The sequence below is a fragment of the Haliaeetus albicilla genome, chromosome 3, assembly GCF_947461875.1.
Source record: "Haliaeetus albicilla chromosome 3, bHalAlb1.1, whole genome shotgun sequence".
NCBI lineage: Eukaryota > Metazoa > Chordata > Aves > Accipitriformes > Accipitridae > Haliaeetus > Haliaeetus albicilla.
The window spans coordinates 20,499,412-20,522,684 of record NC_091485.1 but is presented as its reverse complement, the minus strand read 5'-3'; the positions used below and the strand labels follow the sequence as shown (position 1 = coordinate 20,522,684).

At 35.5% G+C, this 23,273-nt stretch overlaps 2 protein-coding genes across 5 annotated transcripts in view; one reads left to right on the top strand and one right to left on the bottom strand.

Annotated features, from left to right (window-relative positions):
• The window catches only part of LOC138684714 (uncharacterized), a 334,210-nt gene that overhangs the window by 262,590 nt on the left and 48,347 nt on the right, over nucleotides 1-23,273 (top strand). The gene's annotated exons all lie outside the window — the stretch shown is intronic.
• ANKRD12 (ankyrin repeat domain 12) overlaps nucleotides 1-23,273 on the bottom strand; it is a 69,261-nt gene that overhangs the window by 27,813 nt on the left and 18,175 nt on the right. For 3 of the 4 annotated variants that reach the window (XM_069779004.1, XM_069779005.1, XM_069779003.1), the window contains 4 exons: nucleotides 21,833-21,970; nucleotides 13,578-13,725; nucleotides 3,192-3,338; nucleotides 1,243-1,443 (listed from right to left, as the gene is read on the bottom strand). In XM_069779004.1, coding sequence (XP_069635105.1) covers nucleotides 1,243-1,443; nucleotides 3,192-3,338; nucleotides 13,578-13,725; nucleotides 21,833-21,919 — 583 coding nt within the window. In that variant the 5' untranslated portion in view covers nucleotides 21,920-21,970. Of the gene's footprint in view, nucleotides 1-1,242; nucleotides 1,444-3,191; nucleotides 3,339-13,577; nucleotides 13,726-21,832; nucleotides 21,971-23,273 lie in introns of those variants that run through there. The other variant, XM_069779006.1, reaches the window with a different exon arrangement.

The following is a 23,273-nucleotide window of genomic DNA, read 5'->3' as shown; positions in this document are numbered from 1 at the left end:
ACTGTGGATGCAAAAAAAGCCAGTGTATAATGGCTAATGTTGAGAGGTAGAAGGTTAGAAACAGTTTGTTATGCTGTTGATATAATGTGCACATGATACTTGTATTATTTTTTTAGAGTTGTCCTTGCATTTAAGAGAGAAACATCTACTGAACTCTATCTTTTTATAGGTGTCTCTTAGCCCCCAACCCCACAACAACCTCTGCACAAACCCTTTATCCTCTGATTTAGACTTCCTTTCACTCTGTTCCATCCCTCCTTGTTACCCCAACCCCCTTCTGTGCCCTAAATGTCTACCCAATACTCCAGCTCCTAAGTCTCATGCCCATTTACACTGGTTGAGGAAAAAACAGCAGGTACTTTGGCTTATCTCAGTATGCAAATGTCTTTAATTTGGTGCCTAGCCAATCAACAGCTGGCACCTACTGAACTCAAAACTGCAGGTTCTGTCTTCTGTGGAAGCATTACTTTGGGGATCTCATATTTACTCTCCTGGAGATTTTTTACTAAAACATGTAGAAACTTAACTACCGTGAGAGTATCAAAAGCAAAACAGGCAAAAGTTTGCCAGCAGGTTCCAAAAAATTATTTAGGAGGTCTTGCTGACAAATAGACAGGCAGCACAGATGTTTCCTTATAGAAAAGTTAATAAACAGATACTAAAAAAAGTAAAGAAAGATACCAAATAAAGGATACTAAAAATATGGTACAAGTTACAACTTACCTTAAAGTTTATCAATCAGTGCTGAAATCACAGCAGAGAATGACATACCAAAACTAGTATTAATCTAGCAAGATTAGAGGACAAGTGCAAGCTACACCACACCCATCTGCTTTGATGCGTATTAGCTGTCACAGTAAGACGACAGTGTACATTACAGTGCTACCACCTTCACTGTTACTAAACTTTGCATCTCCTCACATAGCCTACAATCCCATTATCAGTTACTGACTTGGCCTAGTATAATTCTATAAAGTTCAGCAAGCAAGCACATGTATTTTTATATATGCCTAGTGTGCAAAGGCCCTGGCCACAACCGAAACGTCCAGGTATTATTATACCATTCTAATATACTATGGACTACAGTGTCCCAGTACTACCACTGCCATCAGAAATCAAAATTTCTCATCAATTTTGTTACATTTTTCATTTGCATATAGCATGAACTGAAATTAAACCTCTGACAACAACTTCAGCAGTAATATTTAATTCATACAGTTAAGAGAACACATATCAACTTACCTGCAAAGTCTTTTACGTTCACATTTGCACCTAAACTGATTAGCTCCTTAACCTGTTTAACATCCCCTCGAATTGCTGCCATATGTAGAGGAGTTTCCCCTCGTTCATTTCTCTTGTTAACTTTGTCTTTTTGTCTTGAAGAGGAGCTTGGAGTTTTCTTTTGCGTTGGTGTTGTTTGTAAGGGATGATTTAAGGCAGAATCTACAAAATAAGTTTTTAAATGGTAACTAAGTTATTTAACACTATATTTACTTCATCTAACAATTGTATTCAAAGACTACTATTACCAGTGAATAATTATGTTTAAATAAGGGATATATTTGACATTTCATATGTATCAATACAATGTCTCTTTTGCAATGCGCAAAAGGGTGTTTTGCAAAGTCTCACTATTTTTAAAGTAGGTTTCAAGGACAGACGAAGTCTATACAAAATACAAGGTTCACATACTCTGGTATAAATTCTGCTGAAACAAGACAAAGCATCACCGTGCAGATCAGTACCTACCCTGCTAACCCTTCCTCCAGCATACTTCCACTGTATTTTTATGTAGTGGTATGCCAGTTTACGGATATTGGTTGTGCATTGTACTCCCTGCACTTTCTCAGTTGTGCCACTACAAATGTTTTGGGCAGACTGGACAGTAAACTACTATTACTAAAGTTTTTCAAAATATTCTCAAAAATAAGGGAAGCCACAAAGGCAGATTTACACAAAAGGAGAAACTGCAGTGAGACAGCCTGTACTGTATTTTTCTGGTAGTCTTTGGTTACAGGGTGTTAGTTCAAATATTATCTTCTGTAATTAAAGTTATTAATATATTTGACAGAATATAAGCTTCTGACAACAAAGTGCTTTAAGAATATAAATATATACTGAAATCATAGAATTCTAGCTAAAATATTTCCCTTCAAATATTATTCTTTTGAAGAGTGCCTATTAATTAAAAGTGGAATCCCTAACCAAGGCAGTCTGGTTCTATTTCAGTAACAGTTTAAATAAAAGTATGCAAAACTTCAGGCAATGTTTCTAGTGGTTTTATGGAAAGAAGAGAGCCTGGAAGCCCCAAATTCTTCTGCCACTTTTATGATGCACAACAGGGAGCTAGAGCATACCGGTCCGGCTGTTTCCATCGTCATGATTCCCTGAGTTTAATCTCTCAAGCAACTGAAAACATATCCATGATCCAGGGACTCAAGGGTTTTCATATATGGGGTAGACTTCCCCAGCAAGAGAGACTAAAGAATATTTTTTATTTCACCCACAAAGTATTCAAAAATCTGAGGAGCTTTTTAAAGATACCTCCTCCTGCCATGAAATTGTCTTGTGTTGCTCTACATAGATTTTGTTTTTAATATAGCGGGATAGTAAAAGATTAGGTAACTGACACCAAATTCTTAAGGAAAACCCAGCCATTCACTTTTAAATGCCAAATTTGTAAAAACATTATATGGGTAAAACACATACATACATGAAGATTTTTTAAATACAACTGGATCAAGGAAAGCTTGAAATTCTGAATTAAAAAACAAGGTGTCTCTCCTCTCCCATTAAATCCCAATGAGACAATCCAGTTTTCTTCTAATTACAATTCTACTCCAAATGGAGGCAATGAGACAGTAGTTAAACTTCACAAAAAACAGAGTATTTCAGTTTTTAATTAATGTATATGGAACGGTGTTTGAGAGGCAAAAATAATCAAAAGAAGAAAAGAGATTTTCAGGTTTTACAGCTATCACGATGCAAATCTTTGCGCATAAATAGAGAAGGTCAAGAATTTTTCATCAAATTACCTGTCGATGCACAATAGTTTTACCAGAATTACAAATAATTTTTAAAAATGTCAATAAAAAACAGGGACTGTTGAAAACCAGCAGGGTTCAGAATATTCTGATTGGGGTAGAATTAAACAGGCAGAAGGAAGAAAGCTCTTAACTTTGTAAGATCACCTGGACTGTTGTCTCTTGCTGTCATCTGCATGAGAAGTGCCATCTGTTTGCGCTCTGACAGAGGATAACCAAAAAGAATACTAACTGGTGTTGATTTCTTATTTCCAGCATCCTTCTTCATTTTCTTTTTCTCCGGACCTTCCTTCTCTGGAAATATTAACATTTAAAAACTGAAACTGATGTTCTATTAGAGCATTTTTCTAGAAATAAAACATCGTTTTAAGGTATGTGAACTGGTAATTGGTGGCAGGTGATGAAAAACAGAAATTTCATCTCTAATTTGCTGCATTTGCATCAGTTTTGATTACCTGTTCTAATCATATCAGGATAATAAGCTACTGAGTTAAAGCACTTAAGTAAGCTGTAAGGAGGATTACTAAAAAATTGTAAAAGATGAAAAACCTGTTTTACAGCTGGAAGACTGTGTATGTCACAACTTTAATTTTCCGAGAATCAAGTCAGGCGCTTAAAAAAATTCTGTAAGATCAGCTAGTCAACTTTCAGCCCTGAATACTGACTCAAGACTGTGCTCTATTCTACTTCTCTCAAGACACCACATTAAAAATTAGGAAAAGACTTTTTAATACTGGTATTTGTTAGGTAATTGGATAAAAGATTGTTTCTCTCAAATTCATCCTGTTAATTCACCTTAAAGCAATTTCTTCTCCAAAATTCATATCCTTCAAAAATATACAGCTATTTTATATACATAACTTCTTTCCTTTTATGCATATTTACTGTAGTTTAGTATTTCATGTCCAAGATTTAAACCAGGAGCTAAAATTACACATCTGAATAAACAGGTAATTTCTAAAGCTATTCAGTACCTACAAACTCCCACAGATCTTCAGATTAGTTAAATGTGCTCTGAAATGAGATAACTTTTTAATATCTAACAAATTTAAAAACTAGAATTTTATTTGTGTAATTTGGAAACTTTGGTCTATGTCTTCCATCCTTTTCAAAAGTTCTTCCTTCATTTTTCTGTATAAAGGTCTCCTAAACCAAACACAGACATTTAGATTAAAGTATGATAGAAAACAACTGATTTGTGATTAAGAGACTTCGACTAAATCACTTTTAACTGGAACAGTATTTAACGACCTTAACATTGAACAAGTACAAACTCTCAATGCATCAAATTTCTTTTGGTACAACTGTTTTCCATAGATCTCCCTACCTGGTCATTATTGTTTAACTGTATTTTCTAGAGACATATTAGTTTTCATTTATGTGTAGTGAAGATCATTCATTTGCTGTAATTATCTCATCTTTCCAGGCAACTGCTCTTTTTGTCTTAACAAGTTCTTATCAAATTCAACATTTTATATTTTGTAAGCAGCTTACATTACTTACATGTTAGATCTAATGTTTACCTTTTTCTTCAGAGCCCCCAAGATAACTACTTGAATATGAATGCACTGGATGTAAAAGATGGCTTAAGAAATCTTAGTCACGTATTTGGTGACTTGGAATTAAAATTTTTGAAAGAGTTAAAAAAAATTTCTAACTGCCAGTGTCAAGAAGGAATGGTCTGAAGAGAACTCTAACAGATTCAACCAACAAAAACAACATCTCCAAACTCTGAGCAAATAATTCCCTTGGTTGTCTCCTTAAAAGCCCAGGTTCAGTATTAGCTTTTCCAGAGATCCTGCTCACTCTACCACACCTTCTCCTTTTGGAAGCTTCCCTACCAACCACCTTTCCCAAAAGGCCTTTAAGCAGCCAAACAGGACTCTGAACCCTACAGTCATGAGTAAACCCAACTCACCCTCCAGGCTGGACTACCAACCACAAAGATAGGGACAGAATTCAGTAAGGATGTCTACTGCTTGCTTTCTCCTCTGTGGCTGGCTGATGTGCTAACCCCCATAAAGCAAGCAAGAACATGAAACAAAGCTGAGATCTAAAAATTACAATGGGGAATATGTAATAAATGAAAGGGAGGCAGAGCCAGGGGAAGATGTTGGACTGATTAATCAGACTCAGCCATACTAGAATTTGGCTGGGAATTGGTTGAGGCTTGGATGGGGGTTGTTACTATTGGTTAAATAAGCCTGGCTGCCACACTGAACTTTTCAGCTCCTTGTGTAGTAAGTTATTTCATCTTATTCTCGCTGTGACTGATTACCACCTGATGAGGCACTGTTCATCCGGTTTTAGTTAATCTTAGTATTTTGGGCCATACTAAAAAAAAAGTGGAAATGCAATTAAGCTACAGTCAAGGTTGGGGGAGGATTTTCTTTTTATTACTATCCCTATGATTATAGTGGTCTGCCCGTTTCCTGTCCTAAATCTCAACCTTAAACACCTGTATAAAAACTTCATTTTAAAAACAAAAAAATCTGTCATCTGCAAAAGCAGAAAATCTTAAAACAGAAGACTCCACTGAGCCAAACTTTACTAACCTATTGCAGAGCGCCAACAATTAATAAAAATTACAAATTAGAAGCTTAAGTCCTTTTGAGGTTCCTAACCATGTACCATTCCCTGTTTCATTAAGCCTCAAACTGACCCTTTTTTATCTTTTGATTTTCTCCACTTCTGCCTTAGGCCCTCTCTGTGGCCCTCCTTGTGTCATTCATTTCTTCTCAACTCATTTGCTGCCTTCCTAGCCTTCTCTAGATCTCATGTTCTAAGCTTGATTGCATACACAGGCTCTAGTAATGCAATGCTCTTGAGGCAGAGGAAGGCACGTAAATAGTGCACATCGTGAATTCCAAAGTGACCAAATAAGAAATACATGATTTTACAGACTAAGCAATTATGAGCAAGACTATGTAAAGAATGGAAAGCTACAGACCTAGGTACACATTAGAAAAACCCTGCAAATTTATCCATCATGTTTAAAAAGGAAACAAGATCCTTTTACAGAAGTAATTGATGAGATTTTTCTAAACTGCATGCATGTCATACTCCTGAATATCTAAAAATACATTCAATATCCAAATCAACACTACTGCCCTGTTGGTAGAACGTCTGCATAGGAAAATTTAAAGAAAACCTACAATGAAACTGTACTTTCAACTTTTCACTGCAAATATCCTCTCCGAGGATAATGTACAATATACCCTTCATTGACTAATTTCGTACTTCCATCAAAACAACACATTTCAGTTTGTCTGCCATGATCTGCTGTTTCTTAGCTTATGCTATTTACTGCTCATGCTTCTTTTCTTGAAAAACACATTCATTTCCATTCAGAATTATTTCTTACAATTTTATAGCTATACTCAGCTTGAGAAAATAATACATGAAAATAAATGAAATACATCTTTTGATGATCTAGCTTTTACTTTTTTACTATACAGTCTACTTTTCCAGGTATTTTTATCTGTTGGGTTTTGGGGTTTGGTTTAGTTTAATTATTTTGTTAGAAAAGCCTACTAAGCAAATGAGTGCAACTTACCCCCATCTCATGTTTAGTGTTGTCAAACATGAAGATCCTCCCCTACATATTCCAACGCATTCCAGTGGTGGGGCAAATTATTCTTGTATTACTCTTTATTAACACAGTGTTTGCAAAGCATTTCTGAGACCTCACCAATTAAAAGTACCAAATAAGAATACAACTGCTCTCACCAAGTTATACTGTAACTATGCCCTTAACACTTAAAATTATACCCTTAAAAAAAAGAAACGATTTTATTAACATTTATGTGAGACTTCATATGTGTTTTCAGTAAATCTAAACAGTTTAATACAGAAAATTAATATGATCAACAACAAACTTAAAAAAAAAAAGTTTCAGGACTACAGCAGATGCACCTGATCATCCACTTACTGGAGTACATCCTGTAAGAGACTACTGCTCTTCCCCCCTGAGATCTTATGTGTATGCATGTCCTAAACATAGGACAAAAACGGTGGAAGGAAGCAAATGGAAAGGAGTAGGGCATATAAAAGTGAAATTTTTAGACAGCAATAAATCAATCAATCAATAAAATAGGTAGTCAAAAACTATGTTTTGGGGTTTTTTTTAAATCCAAGGAAAACAACCATGCAACTGTTGATAAAGAAGCTACACAAATCCACAGAAAAATTCTTATAAATTATTGGGAATCCCCATCATGATTATTGCAGAATATATTATAAGATTTTTTTTCCACTGCTCCAAGAATATCATCATGCAGTACACTACATTTAGCAGGAGAAGACCAATTTAATGTTCCGGAACTTTGACTTTTCAGATATTCTTTATCCTGTGGTAACAGAAAACTTTTCACAGCTGTGTACTTGACGTTTATACGATTTGAATAGTAATAACTTCCCTAATAGAGGAATAATATCAATTTAAGAAATTAAGTTTAGGTGGAATTTCATGTAAAAAAATTGACTGTTAAATTCAATGAGTTTGTGGCGGTTTTTTAGATTTTGAGCATTTTGTTTTCAAAGCCTATGGAATACAAATATCTTCTTTTACGTTCACTTTCTTGTCACTTTTTGGTGTTCTTCAGCAGTTAGAAACAGAACATCAGGGAATTTCTTGTTACTAAAAAAATAAAACTCTTCAAGCGGCTTCATGTTCAATTACCTTTATTAAATAACCTTCATAATATGCAGCCAAATCTACCCAGACAACATTCCTGTTAAGATTTTCCTTTTGCAATGTAAGCTTTTTAACCCAAGACCTTTTTAAAAGGATTTAAAAATAGCCAAGTTGTGCTTAAATGCACCTAAATCACTGTTTCGCATTTATTTGTAGCAAAGCTTCATGAAATTCACTCATAGTACTTAAATGTACTGGCACAAGAAACATCAGAATCACCGGTGATTATTTTAGGGGAACTTACACATGACAGATTATGTCCCAAGGCAACCAATAATTTATCTGGGGTTTTTTTAATTATTATTTGGATAAATTAGAAATTACTTGACTGAGAATTTGTAAATGTTTTAGGAAAATAAATTATTAAATAATGTAACGTGGATTTCTCAAAATACATCATGCCAAACTAACAGAATATTCCATTTGGTAAAATAACAACCTTAGTGGATAAAGGAAATAAAGCAAAAAGACCAAATTCAAACTTCACAGCTCATGATATTCTGGTTTCACATAAAACTCCTATCACAATGCAAATTGTAAGGAATAACAGGATTAAGAAATAGGACCATATGAAGCTAAAATATGAACTGCTTGAAATAAATGCTTCTAAAGAAGTTATAAGATTGAGTGATATACAACAAAAGACATATGCTTATTACCAACAACTGTAGAAGACAGGTCAAGATGATCAATTCTGCAGATGATGAAGTCAAGACAGACAGAGTTACCGAGATCTGTGGGATTGCGGTAATCTGACTGAAGTTATTTTAAAGAGAAACACATCATGATTGACTGCTGCTTCCTAGCCTTAGTGAAAGAAAGATTAGAATGTGATGAAGAGACCTCACAGTATACTGTACACTGCAGAGATAAAGGTACTATTCTGATACCTAATTAATCAAGTTTATGCATATTTATTTAACCAAACCAACACACACATACACACACAAAACCACCTCCACTTTCCTGCCTCTAGCCCAAACGACAGTTAAGGAAATTTGTAATAGGTGAACAGCAAGTCCAAATCCAACTGTCCTGGTTTCAGCTGGGATAGAGTTAACTGTCTTCCTAGTAGCTGGTACAGTGCTATGTTTTGAGTTCAGTATGAGAAGAATGTTGATAACACTGATGTTTTCAGGTGTTGCTCAGTAGTGTTTAGACTATAGTCAAGGATTTTTCAGCTTCTCCTGCCCAGCCAGTGAGAAAGCTGGAGGGGCACAAGAAGTTGGCACGGGACACAGCCAGGGCACCTGACCCAAACTGGCGGCGAACGGGGTATTCCATACCATGGGACGTCCCATTTAGTATAGGAACTGGGGAGTGAGGGCGGGGAATCGCCGCTCGGGGACTGGCTGCGTGTCGGTCGGCGGGTGGTGAGCAATTGCACTGCGCATCATTTGTACATTCCAATCCTTTTATTACTACTGTTGTCATTTTATTAGTGTTATCATTATTAGTTTCTTCTTTTCTGTTCTATTAAACCGTTCTTATCTCAACCCACGAGTTTTACTTCTTTTCCCAATTTTCTCCCCCATCCCACTGGGTGGGGGGGAAGTGAGTGAGTGGCTGCGTGGTGCTTAGTTGCTGGCTGGGCTTAAACCACGACACCAACAACCAGTAACAGTGTGTACACAGTCCCTTTAACAGCCCCACTAACCTCTGTAACTATGGGAAGCACAAGTATAGAAATTGTGTAACTATAATGTACACGTGGAATATAAAGAGGTCAGTTGTTTTGCTCTTCTGGATATCAATTAAATGCTAAAAGAAATATGACTGTTCCTGTTTGGACTACTTTAAAGACAGAAATTGAAGGGGTCAGAAAACAAAACTGAGGTGCTACTATGAACAGAAAATCCAGAGAACATAATTTCCAAGGAAAGATCAACAAGTTGGCACACTCAGTGTAATTGTAACTCTTGCAGTTCTTCCTGAATAATAAACTATGTAACAAGACTACAAAAAAACCAAAACAAAACAAACAAAAAGCCTATGCTTATCTTCACAATAAAAAGATTCTTCCGATCTGCAGTTATGTTTTATTATTATCAAAAATTCAAGTTTATCTCTTCAGACTAGTAAGGTGGAGAAGGCAAACAAACTTGTCCTTTGCAAAAGCAGCACTTGCCTGTTGTTCTTATTTCGATAACCACATCAGAGGTTATTTAAAAATAACCAGATTAATTAAATAAATTAACAACATTTAAATAATGCTAGTTAAGTAGTCTAAATAAGGGATGGCCTTTCAATCAAATTATGTTTTTGGATTGGGGGACTCCAAATCAGAGAACTTATTAAAAAAGGTATGAAAAATGCTTCTCCTTCCACCATCCATTCCACCAGTCTTAATCAAAGCTTGTGTATAGTAGAATCCTTCATAAGATTAACTTAAATAAGGGTTAAAGCTATACTGCAAAATTTGCAGTATAAACAAATTTGACTGGAGTATGCATATATCATATTAGCTTTTTGTGGTTGCTCTGGTCAAAGAATGGGGGATGTGATAACAGAGCCCTCAGTTTAGGATAGCCATCCAAACCAGGACAGTGTAACAGACACAACCCTGCACAACAAAAGAAACTAAGAATAGGATGCTGTTGATTATACAGAGGTTACTTAGTGCCATTTCAGGTGCTGTCGTTGTCCCACTGGCCTCTTCAGAAGGCCACAGGTCTCCTGTGACTCACATTATCTTTCAGCTCTCTGCAGACTCCTTAGCTACTGCAGGCATCTCAACTGGCATTGCATGACTACATTTAGGCAACTGGACTCGGTCCTAACCAGTATGAAATTATTAAGAAAGTAACCTAAAGGCTAAATCTGAAAATATTTAATACTAATTTATTGCAGCAGTTTCTTAAGCAGAAACATTGATTTACATCTCAATTTAGATAAACAGGAGGGCTAGAATTGTTCTAGACTCTTACAGGACACTACAAATGCTGCTTGATTTCAGTCTTGCAAAACTGGGTGTAAAATTCACTTTATATATAGTTTTGTAGGAATCAAATTTAAAAAAATATTTCCAAATTAAGTTAACATTCAGTTTGGCTGTCCATGTTCATTATTACTTACAGTTTCTAGACAATACCTGAACCAAAAAAAAAACCACCACAAAAAGGAGCAAGAGATGGAATTGCAGTGGGCATTTTTAAAAAAATAAAGCAAAAAAGACAAAATCTTAGTTTATGAATGAATACTCTGGAGACAGAACTGACACAGCTCTAATGATGTAAAGCCCTAAAAATTAGGTATTCCCATTCTTTGAGTGATTTACCTGCCTAAACAGGACAAAACCCAATTATCACGGAGTTTCTACAATTTGCTAGCAACCCTATCATGTATTTTGGAAATAAACCATTTATTAAATTAAACTATTAATTAAATGGAATTTTTTATCCTAGAGCTACTTTTTATGGCATTTCTTGATTTTGTTCACCCAGACACATTTTTAAAAGACCCTAAATCTTTAAAAACATTTGAAAATCAAACTCAATGGTCTTATCTGTTACAGAGAAACTATTTAGCAAAGCAGTAAGAACATTTTGCTATTCTGAACTCTGCAAAAACAAATTGGAAGGCTATTAAAAATAAAACTGTCAGGAAAGGATAAAATACTTCCTGGAACTGTAATAAACAGTGGGAAGAATGGAGTAGTACCACATATTTTTTCAGAATCTCTTCAATTCTGAATTATATACACAACCTTTGACCATTTCCCTAGAATACCACTACAGATTTTCACAAAGTATCAGAAGAAAACTGAGATTTTATTTATTGGGGTTTTGGGGGTTGGTTTTTTTTTTAAACACTAGCACTACTAGCTGATGAGAAGCTTTTCATCACCTCTTCTTTTTCCCTCTGTCTCCGGTTACACTTTCACCTCCAAAAACTTACCTTCTTCCTTCTCAAACAACATTTGCCATTCTCTGTACATAGTTAGCAGGGAGACACTTTTGTCAGAGGTAAGTTTAGTCCAGTGATGGCAAACCTTTTCAACATATAATGCCAAGTTTGTGTCAGAAGCAGCACTGCATTTCATGATCACTGATGTCAGTCCTAATCCACCCCAGTGACAAACTTGGCACCAATCTAAGTGGTTAATTCCCACTGGTCTACTCTAATTGGTGAGGTACAGAATCAGCATTACAAGAACTGTTTTTTCATCCTAGTAAAGCTACTGCCTCTAAAGTTTCTGGAAAGCTTATGTATCAAGTTCCTCATTTGTGAAATGGGGTAGTTGCTCTTACCTTCTTACCTCCTTAACCCAGAAGTAATGAAATGGACAACAAACTGTGATGTTTGCCACACAGTAGCTAAAAAGCTATGTGCCTTCTATTGTTATATTAAGTATTTTGCCCCTCCTTGAACTGTTTATTTCATCTCCCTACCACAACTTGTAATAAAAAGATTTTGTAGTGTGTGCATTGTCTTTTTATGCATGTCTAAGTGCCTAGAATAATCCATCTTGTTTGTGGCAACAAGATGCTACAGCAAGAGAACAAAAAATTACATTCCCTTACAAGATGCTATGACAATGAATTATTTAAAGTTGATGGTGGTAGTGAGAGATGACAAAAGATTTTCAACACAGAAAACATTAGATAAGTGCTAAATATTACTTCTAAACATATTAATTTCCATTACGAAAATAGTTAGGTTCTAATAAATTTTAAAAGGCAGATTCTGGGAGCATACTTCTAATTTATACATGGTCCTTTCAGAATCAAGTGGTATCATGAACAGTGCAAGACTCTAGAATTCTGTAAAACCACTGAAAACAGAGATCTAAAGCCAAGAATATTGTTTTGTAATGTGACTATTTCAAATTTGGATTTCATACGATATTCTCTTTACAGTAACAAAAATGTGTGTGTAATATCCAGGAGCCAAATATTCTGCACAAAATCAATCCTGGACAAAAATTAAACATGTACTGAGGTATATACTTCTATCTTGCATTTAAATGTAAGTGTATTAAGGGAATTACCTGTTTATGAAAATATTCAAATGTACAACGAGCACTGTATAAGAAACAGTAGTACTGAGCCTCTGAGAAATTTGGGGAACATGCCTTTTGGTGGCCTTCCAGAGGGCACAGATACTGTTTTGCTACCAGCAGAACTATTACTGAACTATGACATAGGTAACTAATTGCCTAGACTCAGAGATAACTGTACTCTTGGAATACATCCAGATCCCTCCATCCTGATTTAAAAACAGCCATGTTAAGAACGGTATTTTGAAATCTTGAAATCAGTTCCGATAGAATATGCGTAAGTTAGGAAGAACTACCAGCCTGTCCAGAAAAGGTAACCTGAACAGATCATAGGAACTTAGACTGAAAGAAAAGTTCACTCTCCACGGCTAGTTTAGTTAGTTCCATAACCTTAGCAACCTTTTCTTCTATATGGAGGACAGTACATCTACCAGTCTTTCCCACTCCCCCTCCCCAAAAAAGGCTACGAAAGGCTGATAGCTGTGTCTCAAATCAAGGCACTTACATGTTTTTTCATCAGTTAACTTATTTAAACAAATGGACCTCTAGAGATGACAATGAAAAGAAAGATTTATTACTAAAATAGAAGCAAAAGAATAAGGTTAAGAACAACTGGAAAATGTAGATAAACTATGCTGGCAAGCTAGCTCTTGCTAATGATAGGATGAAAGCCTGTCAGACTGAGACGCAACAATCAGAAGCAAGCAAACAACTTTTGTACTTAGTATCCTTTTTTATAGGGAAAAAAATAATCAATATAAATACATAATATACAATTAATTAAGTTAGGAAGTATTTTACCAACAAATAATTAGTTAAGGAAATAAAAAGGTTCTACCTGTGTCTGAATTGCGATCTTCATTTCTGGATGGACTAATAGTAAAAGGAAGTTTACGTTTCATGGAAGACTTTTCTTTCATCTCCTTCCCCACATCACTCCTATCCACTTTTGGAGTTTTGCTGTAGGATGCAATCTTGTCCTTGCTCTAATATAAATAAAAAGTATACTAAGTAATTTTTGCATAAAGCAGAATAGTCTTATAATATGAACAGATGGAAAAGACTGCTATGCAAGAATGTATGTGCATGTGTGTAAGTATGTGTATTACATAGTTTATTCAAAAACTTTTAAAGTAACCTTACTAAAAATAATCAATGACATTTCTTTCTTTTTAAAAGCAGTTATCTCTGTGTTATTTCTACTTCCAGATACATCACTGCAGAACTGCTGTTCACTATTAGAACCTTGATTAATAAGCAAAGGAACACACAAACTGGACAAGAATTTGCAACCACCCCAATTTCCTTCCCTCACCATAACATAATAATCACATTAAAAGCACATTAAAAGCCCACACTGCAATTCAGACTGTTAATAGTAACACAGTAACAGTCAAAAAAATGCTAACAATCCTCCCCTGCCTCCGCCCCCACCCTGTAATCCATCCATAAACAACTTCCCTTCTATTTCAACAAGAATAATAGTGTAGTGTTTCATTTTCTAAAGCAAAATTTACAAAGAACTTAGAAAATCTACAAAGAAACTTTTTAAACTGGTATAAAATTTAGAAAAAATAGGTACAAGCTATTTGGAATTTTTAGTTGCATAAATCTGGGATTTTACGCTTATAAAAACTTATTTTAACAAATGGACCTCTAGAGATGACAATGAAAAGATTACTAAAATAGAAGCAAAAGAATGAGGTTAGGAAATTACTATTATTATACTTTAAGATAAACAGAAAAACCTGGATGGGCACAATATTAACTTATGTTTGATTACTCTGATAATATAGAAGGTCAAAGTATGTAAAAGATACCAGGTTAGTGAGAAGACTGCTTGAGAGAACTCTCTGCAAACCCCAATATTTTGGCCTAGCAATCAAGATGCAAAGTAAAGACATAATGTTTTCTGCTCATTACATGCTGCAGAAACACATTATCCAGCTACGTCAGCTATCACAACTCCCCAGCTTTATATCATTCTTAACAGATCATCACATGAAACCACTAATGGATTCATTTTCTAGAAGTAGAAGAGGCACATACACTGACTTTCCACTTAGTGAAAAACAAAAGGCTGCTCCTTGGTACTTTTGAAGCAAGAAGTTAAAAGATTTATTCTGATTAGAGGAAAACTAGAAAATAACTCCAAGTAAAGGTGCTATTCTTAAGGGCGCCTTTCCTTTTTTTAAAAACAAACACAGGTTTGATTGTATCATCTGACACTCCGAGTTTAAACTGTTGCCAAAAGTGTAGGCAGAAGCGAATACAAAAAACCTACAAACAAACTCTACAATCTTCAGCAAACAAATGTGTGTACCAGGGAAATCACAAAGAAGGGATCAGTCTACATCAGGAGAATTCCTAAAGTAAAAGGCTGATGCCCACAGAGAAAACCTATCTTCACTCTGAGTTTGGAAACCTGAAAAAAAACCCCAACAAACCCAAAACAACCAAACACCAAAACCCCAAACCAAAATGAAGAATAAAACCCACACACCAAAAGCAACCGTCTTCCAAAACCACACACACAGACACACACACACCACCTTTTTCTTACATGCTAGAACAAGAAAATCTAAAAATCTAAAACACTTAAGACCCCCTAAGCCCTTGAGAGATAGTGTCTGTGCTATTACTTTTGAAAGAAGCTAATCAAACGCAACTATCATTTGCAAATGCATCTGTAAGTTGACAAGAGCAGATCCAAACTCCATTAAGCCCATTCTGATCTCTTCCACTACACATGCAAGTTTCTTACTTCAGCCCAATCTCACTAAGAGCTCTCTCATCCCTTGTTGCAAGTTACCCAATTATTTCTCATATGTACGTATGTAAATTTCCCACAATGTGATAAAGTGGTATTAAAATTTTATTGCTTTCTCTAGAATATTATGTTAGGTACCATGCAATAGAAAGGATCAATTAAAAATAATTTAAAATTCCGAAGCAGGAAACATTGGTTTCAACTTGTTCTGTAGAAAAAAAGAATCACTTTTTTTGGCACTACTCAGTAAAATACATTGGCACATGCTCACAAAGAGACACAAGCTGCTTAAATAATTTGATAGCTTTACCTTTATTCTTATTCTTAAATTGTATACATGCATTATGTTAAATATTACGACTGATGCACTACTTTTTTGGTAATCACTGAATATTAATTTTGTCATGATCTAATTAGGAGGAGAGACAGTTCAAAATGCTTACTTTCAGATAACTAAAGATGCATTGAAAATGAAAGAACGGGCTATACACAGAATACACAGAAACTGAAAACTGAGAAGTCTGTACAAAGTCAATGCTATTTAGTATTTTCAGTGACAATGCTGAAATAGAGATGCAATTAGATAAGCAGACACAATCACAACTGGGAGAGAGGGAGAAGCAAACAGCACTGGCAAAGGGAAAGTAAAATGACTAGTGAATTTGAAAAACAGTCTAAATGCAAAACAAAACTGGAAAAGCCAGGATAAAACCAAGGTTCTACAAACCGATAAAAATAATTAACTGTACAATCACAAGACCTCATATTAAAGCCAGAAAACTCTTAACAGCCTACTGGATTCAACTTCAAGTAAAGGCAGGCAAGAGGAGGTAGCAAGCCCTGCAGGTTAGAACAGGTATTTGAAGAGTGAGTATTCCCTGTTCCAACTGCTCCTGGTCACTGAAATACAGCATGAATAGGTCTATGTATTAGTTTAGTGTGATCCACAGAAACAACCTAAACCAAAGTTGACATCTTTTATAAAGCAACCTGTAACTTAGAATATCTGTGGACTTTCTGAGGAGGTTCATTAGTCTAAAGTGAAAATTGTTAATCAAATAAAACACTGAAGACATAACGTTCAGATACATAAACTATTGCTGCATAGAAAAAGGCATTACAGACTTTCCATGTCCACTACAGTAAGAGAACATTTAATGGCTTTAGACTGCAACAGGAGACAAGTAAAGGTTATTTATCCTTCTATTAACTATATAACCCTATGCCAGTCAATGTAATTAAATATCAGAATAAACTGCCCAAGGAGACTGGAATTTCATCAGGCAAGGCGTTCAAGAAAAGGTCTGGCAAACATCTGTCAAGAACAGAGTACAGCTTATTCTACTCTGGGGCAAATGGATGAACTGGATCTGCACTTCTCAACATTTAATGCATGCCTCACTGGAGGATGTAGTACCAAGGAAGAATTTTCTCTATCAACAAAACCATACTAGTGTGCCATGACGAGGAACACATTTTTAATCTGTTCAACAGAAACTGTCTTGGAAGGCTAACAAACAGTAGTCTGGAAAATTTCTTGATATCCCATTACAGCTCTATTGTCTGGTACCACTACAATCAATGACAATACACAAAAGGAGACAACAGTGCCATATAATCTAGCAGATGTACTAAGCCCTGGGAGAATAAGCATTCTTTTTCTGCCTATCAAAGATAATTACATACTGAAGCATGTTCTGCACAGTATTAAAATGGCTTTGGGCACTATTGTTGGACTCTTCTAAGATGAGAGTTAATTCTTACAAACCCCAAATGTGTTTCTCCTTTGGACCACACAGCTATCATTTACCTCCTCAGTTTTGGCCATGTAAGTTCTAAAGTATAAATTCAGATAAATTAAAATTTCATTATGTTCTTATGTTTATAAAATATCTCATGCAAACACTAAATGGTCTATCCGCTGTACATACTCTTACAATATTTTTATTTATTTTATGCTCCCAAGATGAGCAACTGAAATAAAAATACATGTACCCTATTAACAGGAATGTTATTCCTAATGATTTTTTTTAAGCTCTCAGAAGACCTGAACACATAGCTGATTCACATAGCTGTTTACTGGTTGCTAGAACAGCATAGTAAGCATTAACTTCCACTGGACAAATACAAAAGATTAAGTCTCGTCAATAACTTTACTACATTCCTCAGACAACAGCTCAGAGTGCACAATCAGTAAGAGCTAAACATTGTATCAACTACCAACAGAAACCCAAATCCTGCAAGTGTTTTTCCTTTTATCTTAATATATTAACCACTGCAATAGTCTTACACCATGTATTTAGGCCATTACAGTTTTTATTTTGAAAAGAACAATGAGGATTTTTTAGGGAGCAGTGTCCTTCAACATTACTGTTCATTTGTAAGATGCACTGTTTTGTATGAACATTATTTCACATTAGGCCTCCTCTGCCTACAATGCATCTATGAACACATAAGGGAACACCAATAATTACATTACCTGTCTTCTGTTCATTTACAGTCATACAGATTAAGCTCCACCAGTAGTTCAAATACAAAGTGGACACAGTAGCAATTAAGAGCAAGTTTACGAAGCAAAGTACAGAAGTGGTTTGACTGTACTACTATACAGAGAAAAAAAAGCCAAAGCTACATGAAAAACACAGTTAGAATGCATTTTTTGTACTAGGGACCACTGCAGTTATCTGAATGTAGAACACCCCAGGGTCTTTTCTTGCTACTGAAAGACACAGGCATCTCTGATGGCACAGTGAATGGTCGGTCACTCATTGGTTGTACGATACTGAGAAAAGTGTGAGAACAAGAGGTATTTTCCAGATTAATCACGACACTTCCCTATCAAAATGCCACTAAAGCAAAAGTTTTACTTTAGTATCCCTTTCAGCTGTAGCATCAGTACTTCCTTACATCAATTACATAAGGTTAACAAATCCATAACTTTTTCGTAAGAAACTCTAATGCTTCAAAGACTATTGTTTTTAAATTCACGGTTGCAAATATTTACATACTGAGAAAAATCCTTATTTGCTTTACAGAAATTTCCACTACTTCCTAAAGATATTTCATTTAAAATTATCACTGTTGATTTGGCCCAGTCAATCTCTACTTCAGAGTTTTATGTTTGTGTACGTAATACAGATTTGCCTTCATGATTTCCTGTTGTTCAAACTCAACTTTTACCCTATTGCCTGTTCAATTTTAAATAATTTTCTAGGCTGAATCCAAATGATTGCATTTCGGCAGTATTTTGTCTATTTTTTCTAATACAAGGGGAAAGATTGCAGATCATTCAAGGGCCAGCTAAACACTTCTGACAATTACTTGTCCATGTATTAGAGAACAGATCGTGTGACTGTTTAAGTGACTATTTAACATCTTAACCACATATTCAGTTTTTCTCAAAATCTGACAAAAACAACTAAACTGTATTTATTATGCTAAAAAACTGAATACAGGAATATTCACTGCAACACTTAAATAATTCTGCAACTGTACTTAGGAGCTCCCATTTTCAATATTATATATCAATTTACATCATACAATCCACAAACTAAACCCTACATCATTCTGATCTCACATTATACATTGTGCCAAGTGGTTAGTGAGCAAGACTGAACATAACAGTGCAAGCAGTTTATCAGCTTACTTTTTAGTATCAATGTAATTAGTCCACCATTGTGATTCCATACCTACATCCTTGGTCAAACTTCCATCTTCTTCTAGACTTTAATTTTCACAGTAATCCTGCTTTCACTGGCATCTTAATCTCAAATACCAGGCAAGGTAGAATCTGACATTTGTCCATATTTCTAATTCCTGTACTGGTGATCAGTCTCAACAACAAACATTTCCTTGTTAGAGCAACCAGCTAAGGACAAACCTTCACTTGAACCAACATGAAAGTGAAAGGGTTTTACGTGACCATTAAAAAGAAAATATTGATTTACTCCTTTCTGTATCAAATGAAAATTTGCTGTATTTCCTGGTGGTTAAATAAATGATACCATGTTCACTCTGTTCCCTGGAAAGAGTTATTCATATCTTCATATGAATTCATATGAATTCTTCTTTAATGTTCTGGCAAAAAAGCTATACAACTCTGTTTCAGAAGATTACCTAACTTTGCAGAGATCGCAGGGTATGGGGGTTACATGGCTTAGCAGATGTAACTGCTACTGTTGCTAGCAGAGCAGGAACAGTTTATGGAGATCAGAGGCAGGAGATTACCAGAGAGGAAGGTGTCAAGACAACCCACAAATACTGAACTGGGCACGAGGGCCACTGCTAAGGCAGTTCCTTTGGCAGTGGTTGCAGATTCAACAGCCACTCTGGAAACTAGCACCATTTTTCTACAATGGCAGCAAGCAACAGGGAGAGGAGGTGAGGGGGAGTCAGAGGTGGAGAATGGAGGAGGAAAAGGGGCCTCACAAGTAAACTCTTTATTTTGATTTTTTTTTTTTTTTTTTAAACTCAGACTGCAGAGCAATTTTTATGTAAAAGTCAAAGCCTAGGAAGGAAGGAAGTAATCTGCACTATAAAAATCTGATAATCTATTTCTACACGTTCAAACCTCCAAACAAATGCATTCCAAGCATTTCAAGCCATACCTTTAGCAAAGAAACAGGGAAAAGGAAAACTTAAATTGGCACATTCCAGGAAACCCACTATTTTTGCTTTGATGAAAGTGAACAAAAGATGAAAATTCATTTTAACCTCTGTGTTATAGATTTTAAACTTTTTTTTAAATTATAAACACAAATAAAGCTTGAAAAACTTGACGTAAGTCAGTTTTCCTAGCATGAGCGGCTGTTGACTATGTGTTTGAGATTTTCCCATGTCAAAAGTTTTTTTCAGAAATATTGAAGTGTCAAGATAATATGCATTTATAAAGCCAGAAAATATTTTTTGGTTAAATAAATAACCTAAAATCTTTACAAAATGTAACCTATTTACAAGTGTATAAATAAAAAGGCAGTATTTAATACCACTAAATTTCACTGCAATAGCCTTCCTGTTCTGGCTGCTCGTAGGCCCCAGACATTCCCCCCTTTCCCAGTATTGAATGAGACTTCACTTAATTTGACCATATCCCAAAAAAGGACCAGAACAAAAAAAAAGAAAACCTAACATTTTTCCATCCCTTTACTAGTAAGCCGATTTCCTTTCCCCATTTTACTCCGCTATCTTCCTCTTCTTATCTAAGTAGTTCATCACAGCTGGCAAAAACAACTACCTTTGCCTCACTTTACTGGGACCCATAAAGCAAACTAGGAAGAGACTAAAAAGTCTAAAGTTTTCTATAAACGTTTTCGGAAGATAAACAGTTTGAAGTAGATGCTGGATCTTCTAATCTTTTCCTATTTTCTAATCTCTTCCTGTCTTATGTTCATTCATTAAGTGGTCTTACAGAGAATACAGACTTCAACAAAATAGTAACAGTAAGCACGACCACATGCGCGCACACACACACACAAGCTCCTTTTCCAGAGAAGACAGTTTCAAACATCATTTGGAAGATAAATGGATTCTCTCTCCTTAGGGCAATATACAACTCATCATTCACAATGCAGAATATTATTCTACCTTCTGTTATTCATTAGTACTACAGATAAACTTGTTGTCTACTGTACAAGTGTACTAGGCAGACAAAACTGAGAATGGGTTATTTGCAACTTGGCTACAGAAGTTTGAAAATGATGGGATACTTCACATTTATAAACAACAAGCCACCCTTCAGTATTACTGGAGCTCCCATATTCCTTCACTCTTGAACACTCAAAAATAGATTGTACAATTTTTAAAGTGGACTTCCTTGTACAGGAATTACTCTTAACCCTTCTGCAGCATTTGGCTTTCAAGTCCTCCTAACAGAGGGAATAAGTCCCTGTGTTACAAAGGAATATAAGAAAATTGTGTTTTTTCGTTCATCTGTGCTCTGTCACAGGCCTTCAGAAATGTTTCATGTGTTTGTTACAGAGAGTAAGACACTGTAAAATTAAATGAAACATGAATCGTTGTTCTTGTGAGTGTATAGAGACTTCATATGATGTAAGATATGGAAACTATGCACTAATTTAATTTACATCAAATAAACCCAATGCATCCAGCTTCCTTCTGAATTAAGTTGCAAGTTACAATAAAAGGCATAAATTCTGTTCCCTAGTTTAATTTACAGTTAAAGCCATGTAAAAACTTACACTGCACTTAAGATGTCAGAATACAGATTCATATTTATTTCCTCCCATTACAGCAACAAAAATCGTGATAGAACACATGCTCTTCATTTCACTGCAATTAAATGGATGTGAATGTAATTTTGTTACCTTTCTTGCAGTTGGTTTTTCCACCATGGTGCTATCACTGTCAGAATTTTCAACTTGAACTGCTTTTGTAGACCCAAATTTGGGCATTTTACAGCTGTTTAGCTAGCTGTATCTTCTATCAGTCGGTTCATGGTGTGTCTGAAAAACAAACAAACAAACAACATTACATAAATATACACACTGCAGTGTCATTTCAGGACAAACGTTGTTACTGCAGATAGTAGCAGAGCTGAACAGTACCCCAAAATACAACCTCCAAAAAGACGATGACCAATGACACCCAAGTTCCAAGCATCCCACTCATCTGCAGCTCAAACCTTGGGGTGAAAACCCAAAAGGTCTAACATTGCTACTACCAGGGACAGTGCCATCAGAAAACCAAGTCAGTTGCTGAACTGTCTCATCCTTCTAACTTGCCTCTTTGGCAGACTTAACACTTTCAGGTATTTGATGGCTCATTGGTTCAGTATCTCGCTTCACTGTTTAGGTAATAAGACTGGGAAGATGCACAAGATCATTTCTAGCAACATTATGAAGAGAAATTAAGCTTTCTAGCCTGGGAAACTGAAATATTGTCTACCCAAAATATTATGAAAAGAAAGTCAAATCTTGATGATTTGCTATCCTTTCTGTTGGAACAAGAGATACATATTAGAAGAAAAATCTTCTAAAGCTTAGACCAGGAACTAGAAACCTTAATTTCCCATGTCTAGCAAATTAATTACATAAGCCATCGCTATATATATGTATATAAAGCTCTAAGAGCTCTGTGGTGTTTCATCTCCAGGATACACCAAATATACACCAAATAAGTGTCATTGCAGACTCACATAATGGAAGAGGTCCGACTTGCCTCTTCCACAGAATGAGAGCCACTCTTCTTGTAAGAGTGCCTGAGAAGAAAGATCACGTGAAAAGTAAAACTACATTTGACATCACTTCAAAGCTGGTGACATTTTATGGGTCTTTTTGAATTGATGTATAATATTACAAATATTTATGTGATCACAGTAACTGTAGTAATCTTATGCCTCAGCTAGATGTCGTTTCAGGTGTGACATTTCTATTGTTGCTTTACAGTTAAGATTTTGGGATCATCGCGTAGCAAATTTGTTGCTGTTATAGGACCAGGGCCACTGTTTTGGTTTGGCACAGGTAACTGACAACAGAGACTGGTATTTTCTCTTTGGCAGATGACTGAGAAAAAACTGTTTTGCAGACTAGAGCTGACACATAAAACTTGCATATTCAAGCAAATTTCTACATACCACCCACCCATCCATCCCCCACAAGACCTAAACTATGGGAAATTCCCTTAGAGAATACTTGGCTAAGATTAATACAAAAATAAGATTGCATACAACAAAGTAACATCTTACTTTCTTATTCTTCCAGAACAGGAGGGGAAGAACAAAAGGGGAAGGAAAGTTCAGAATGCTCA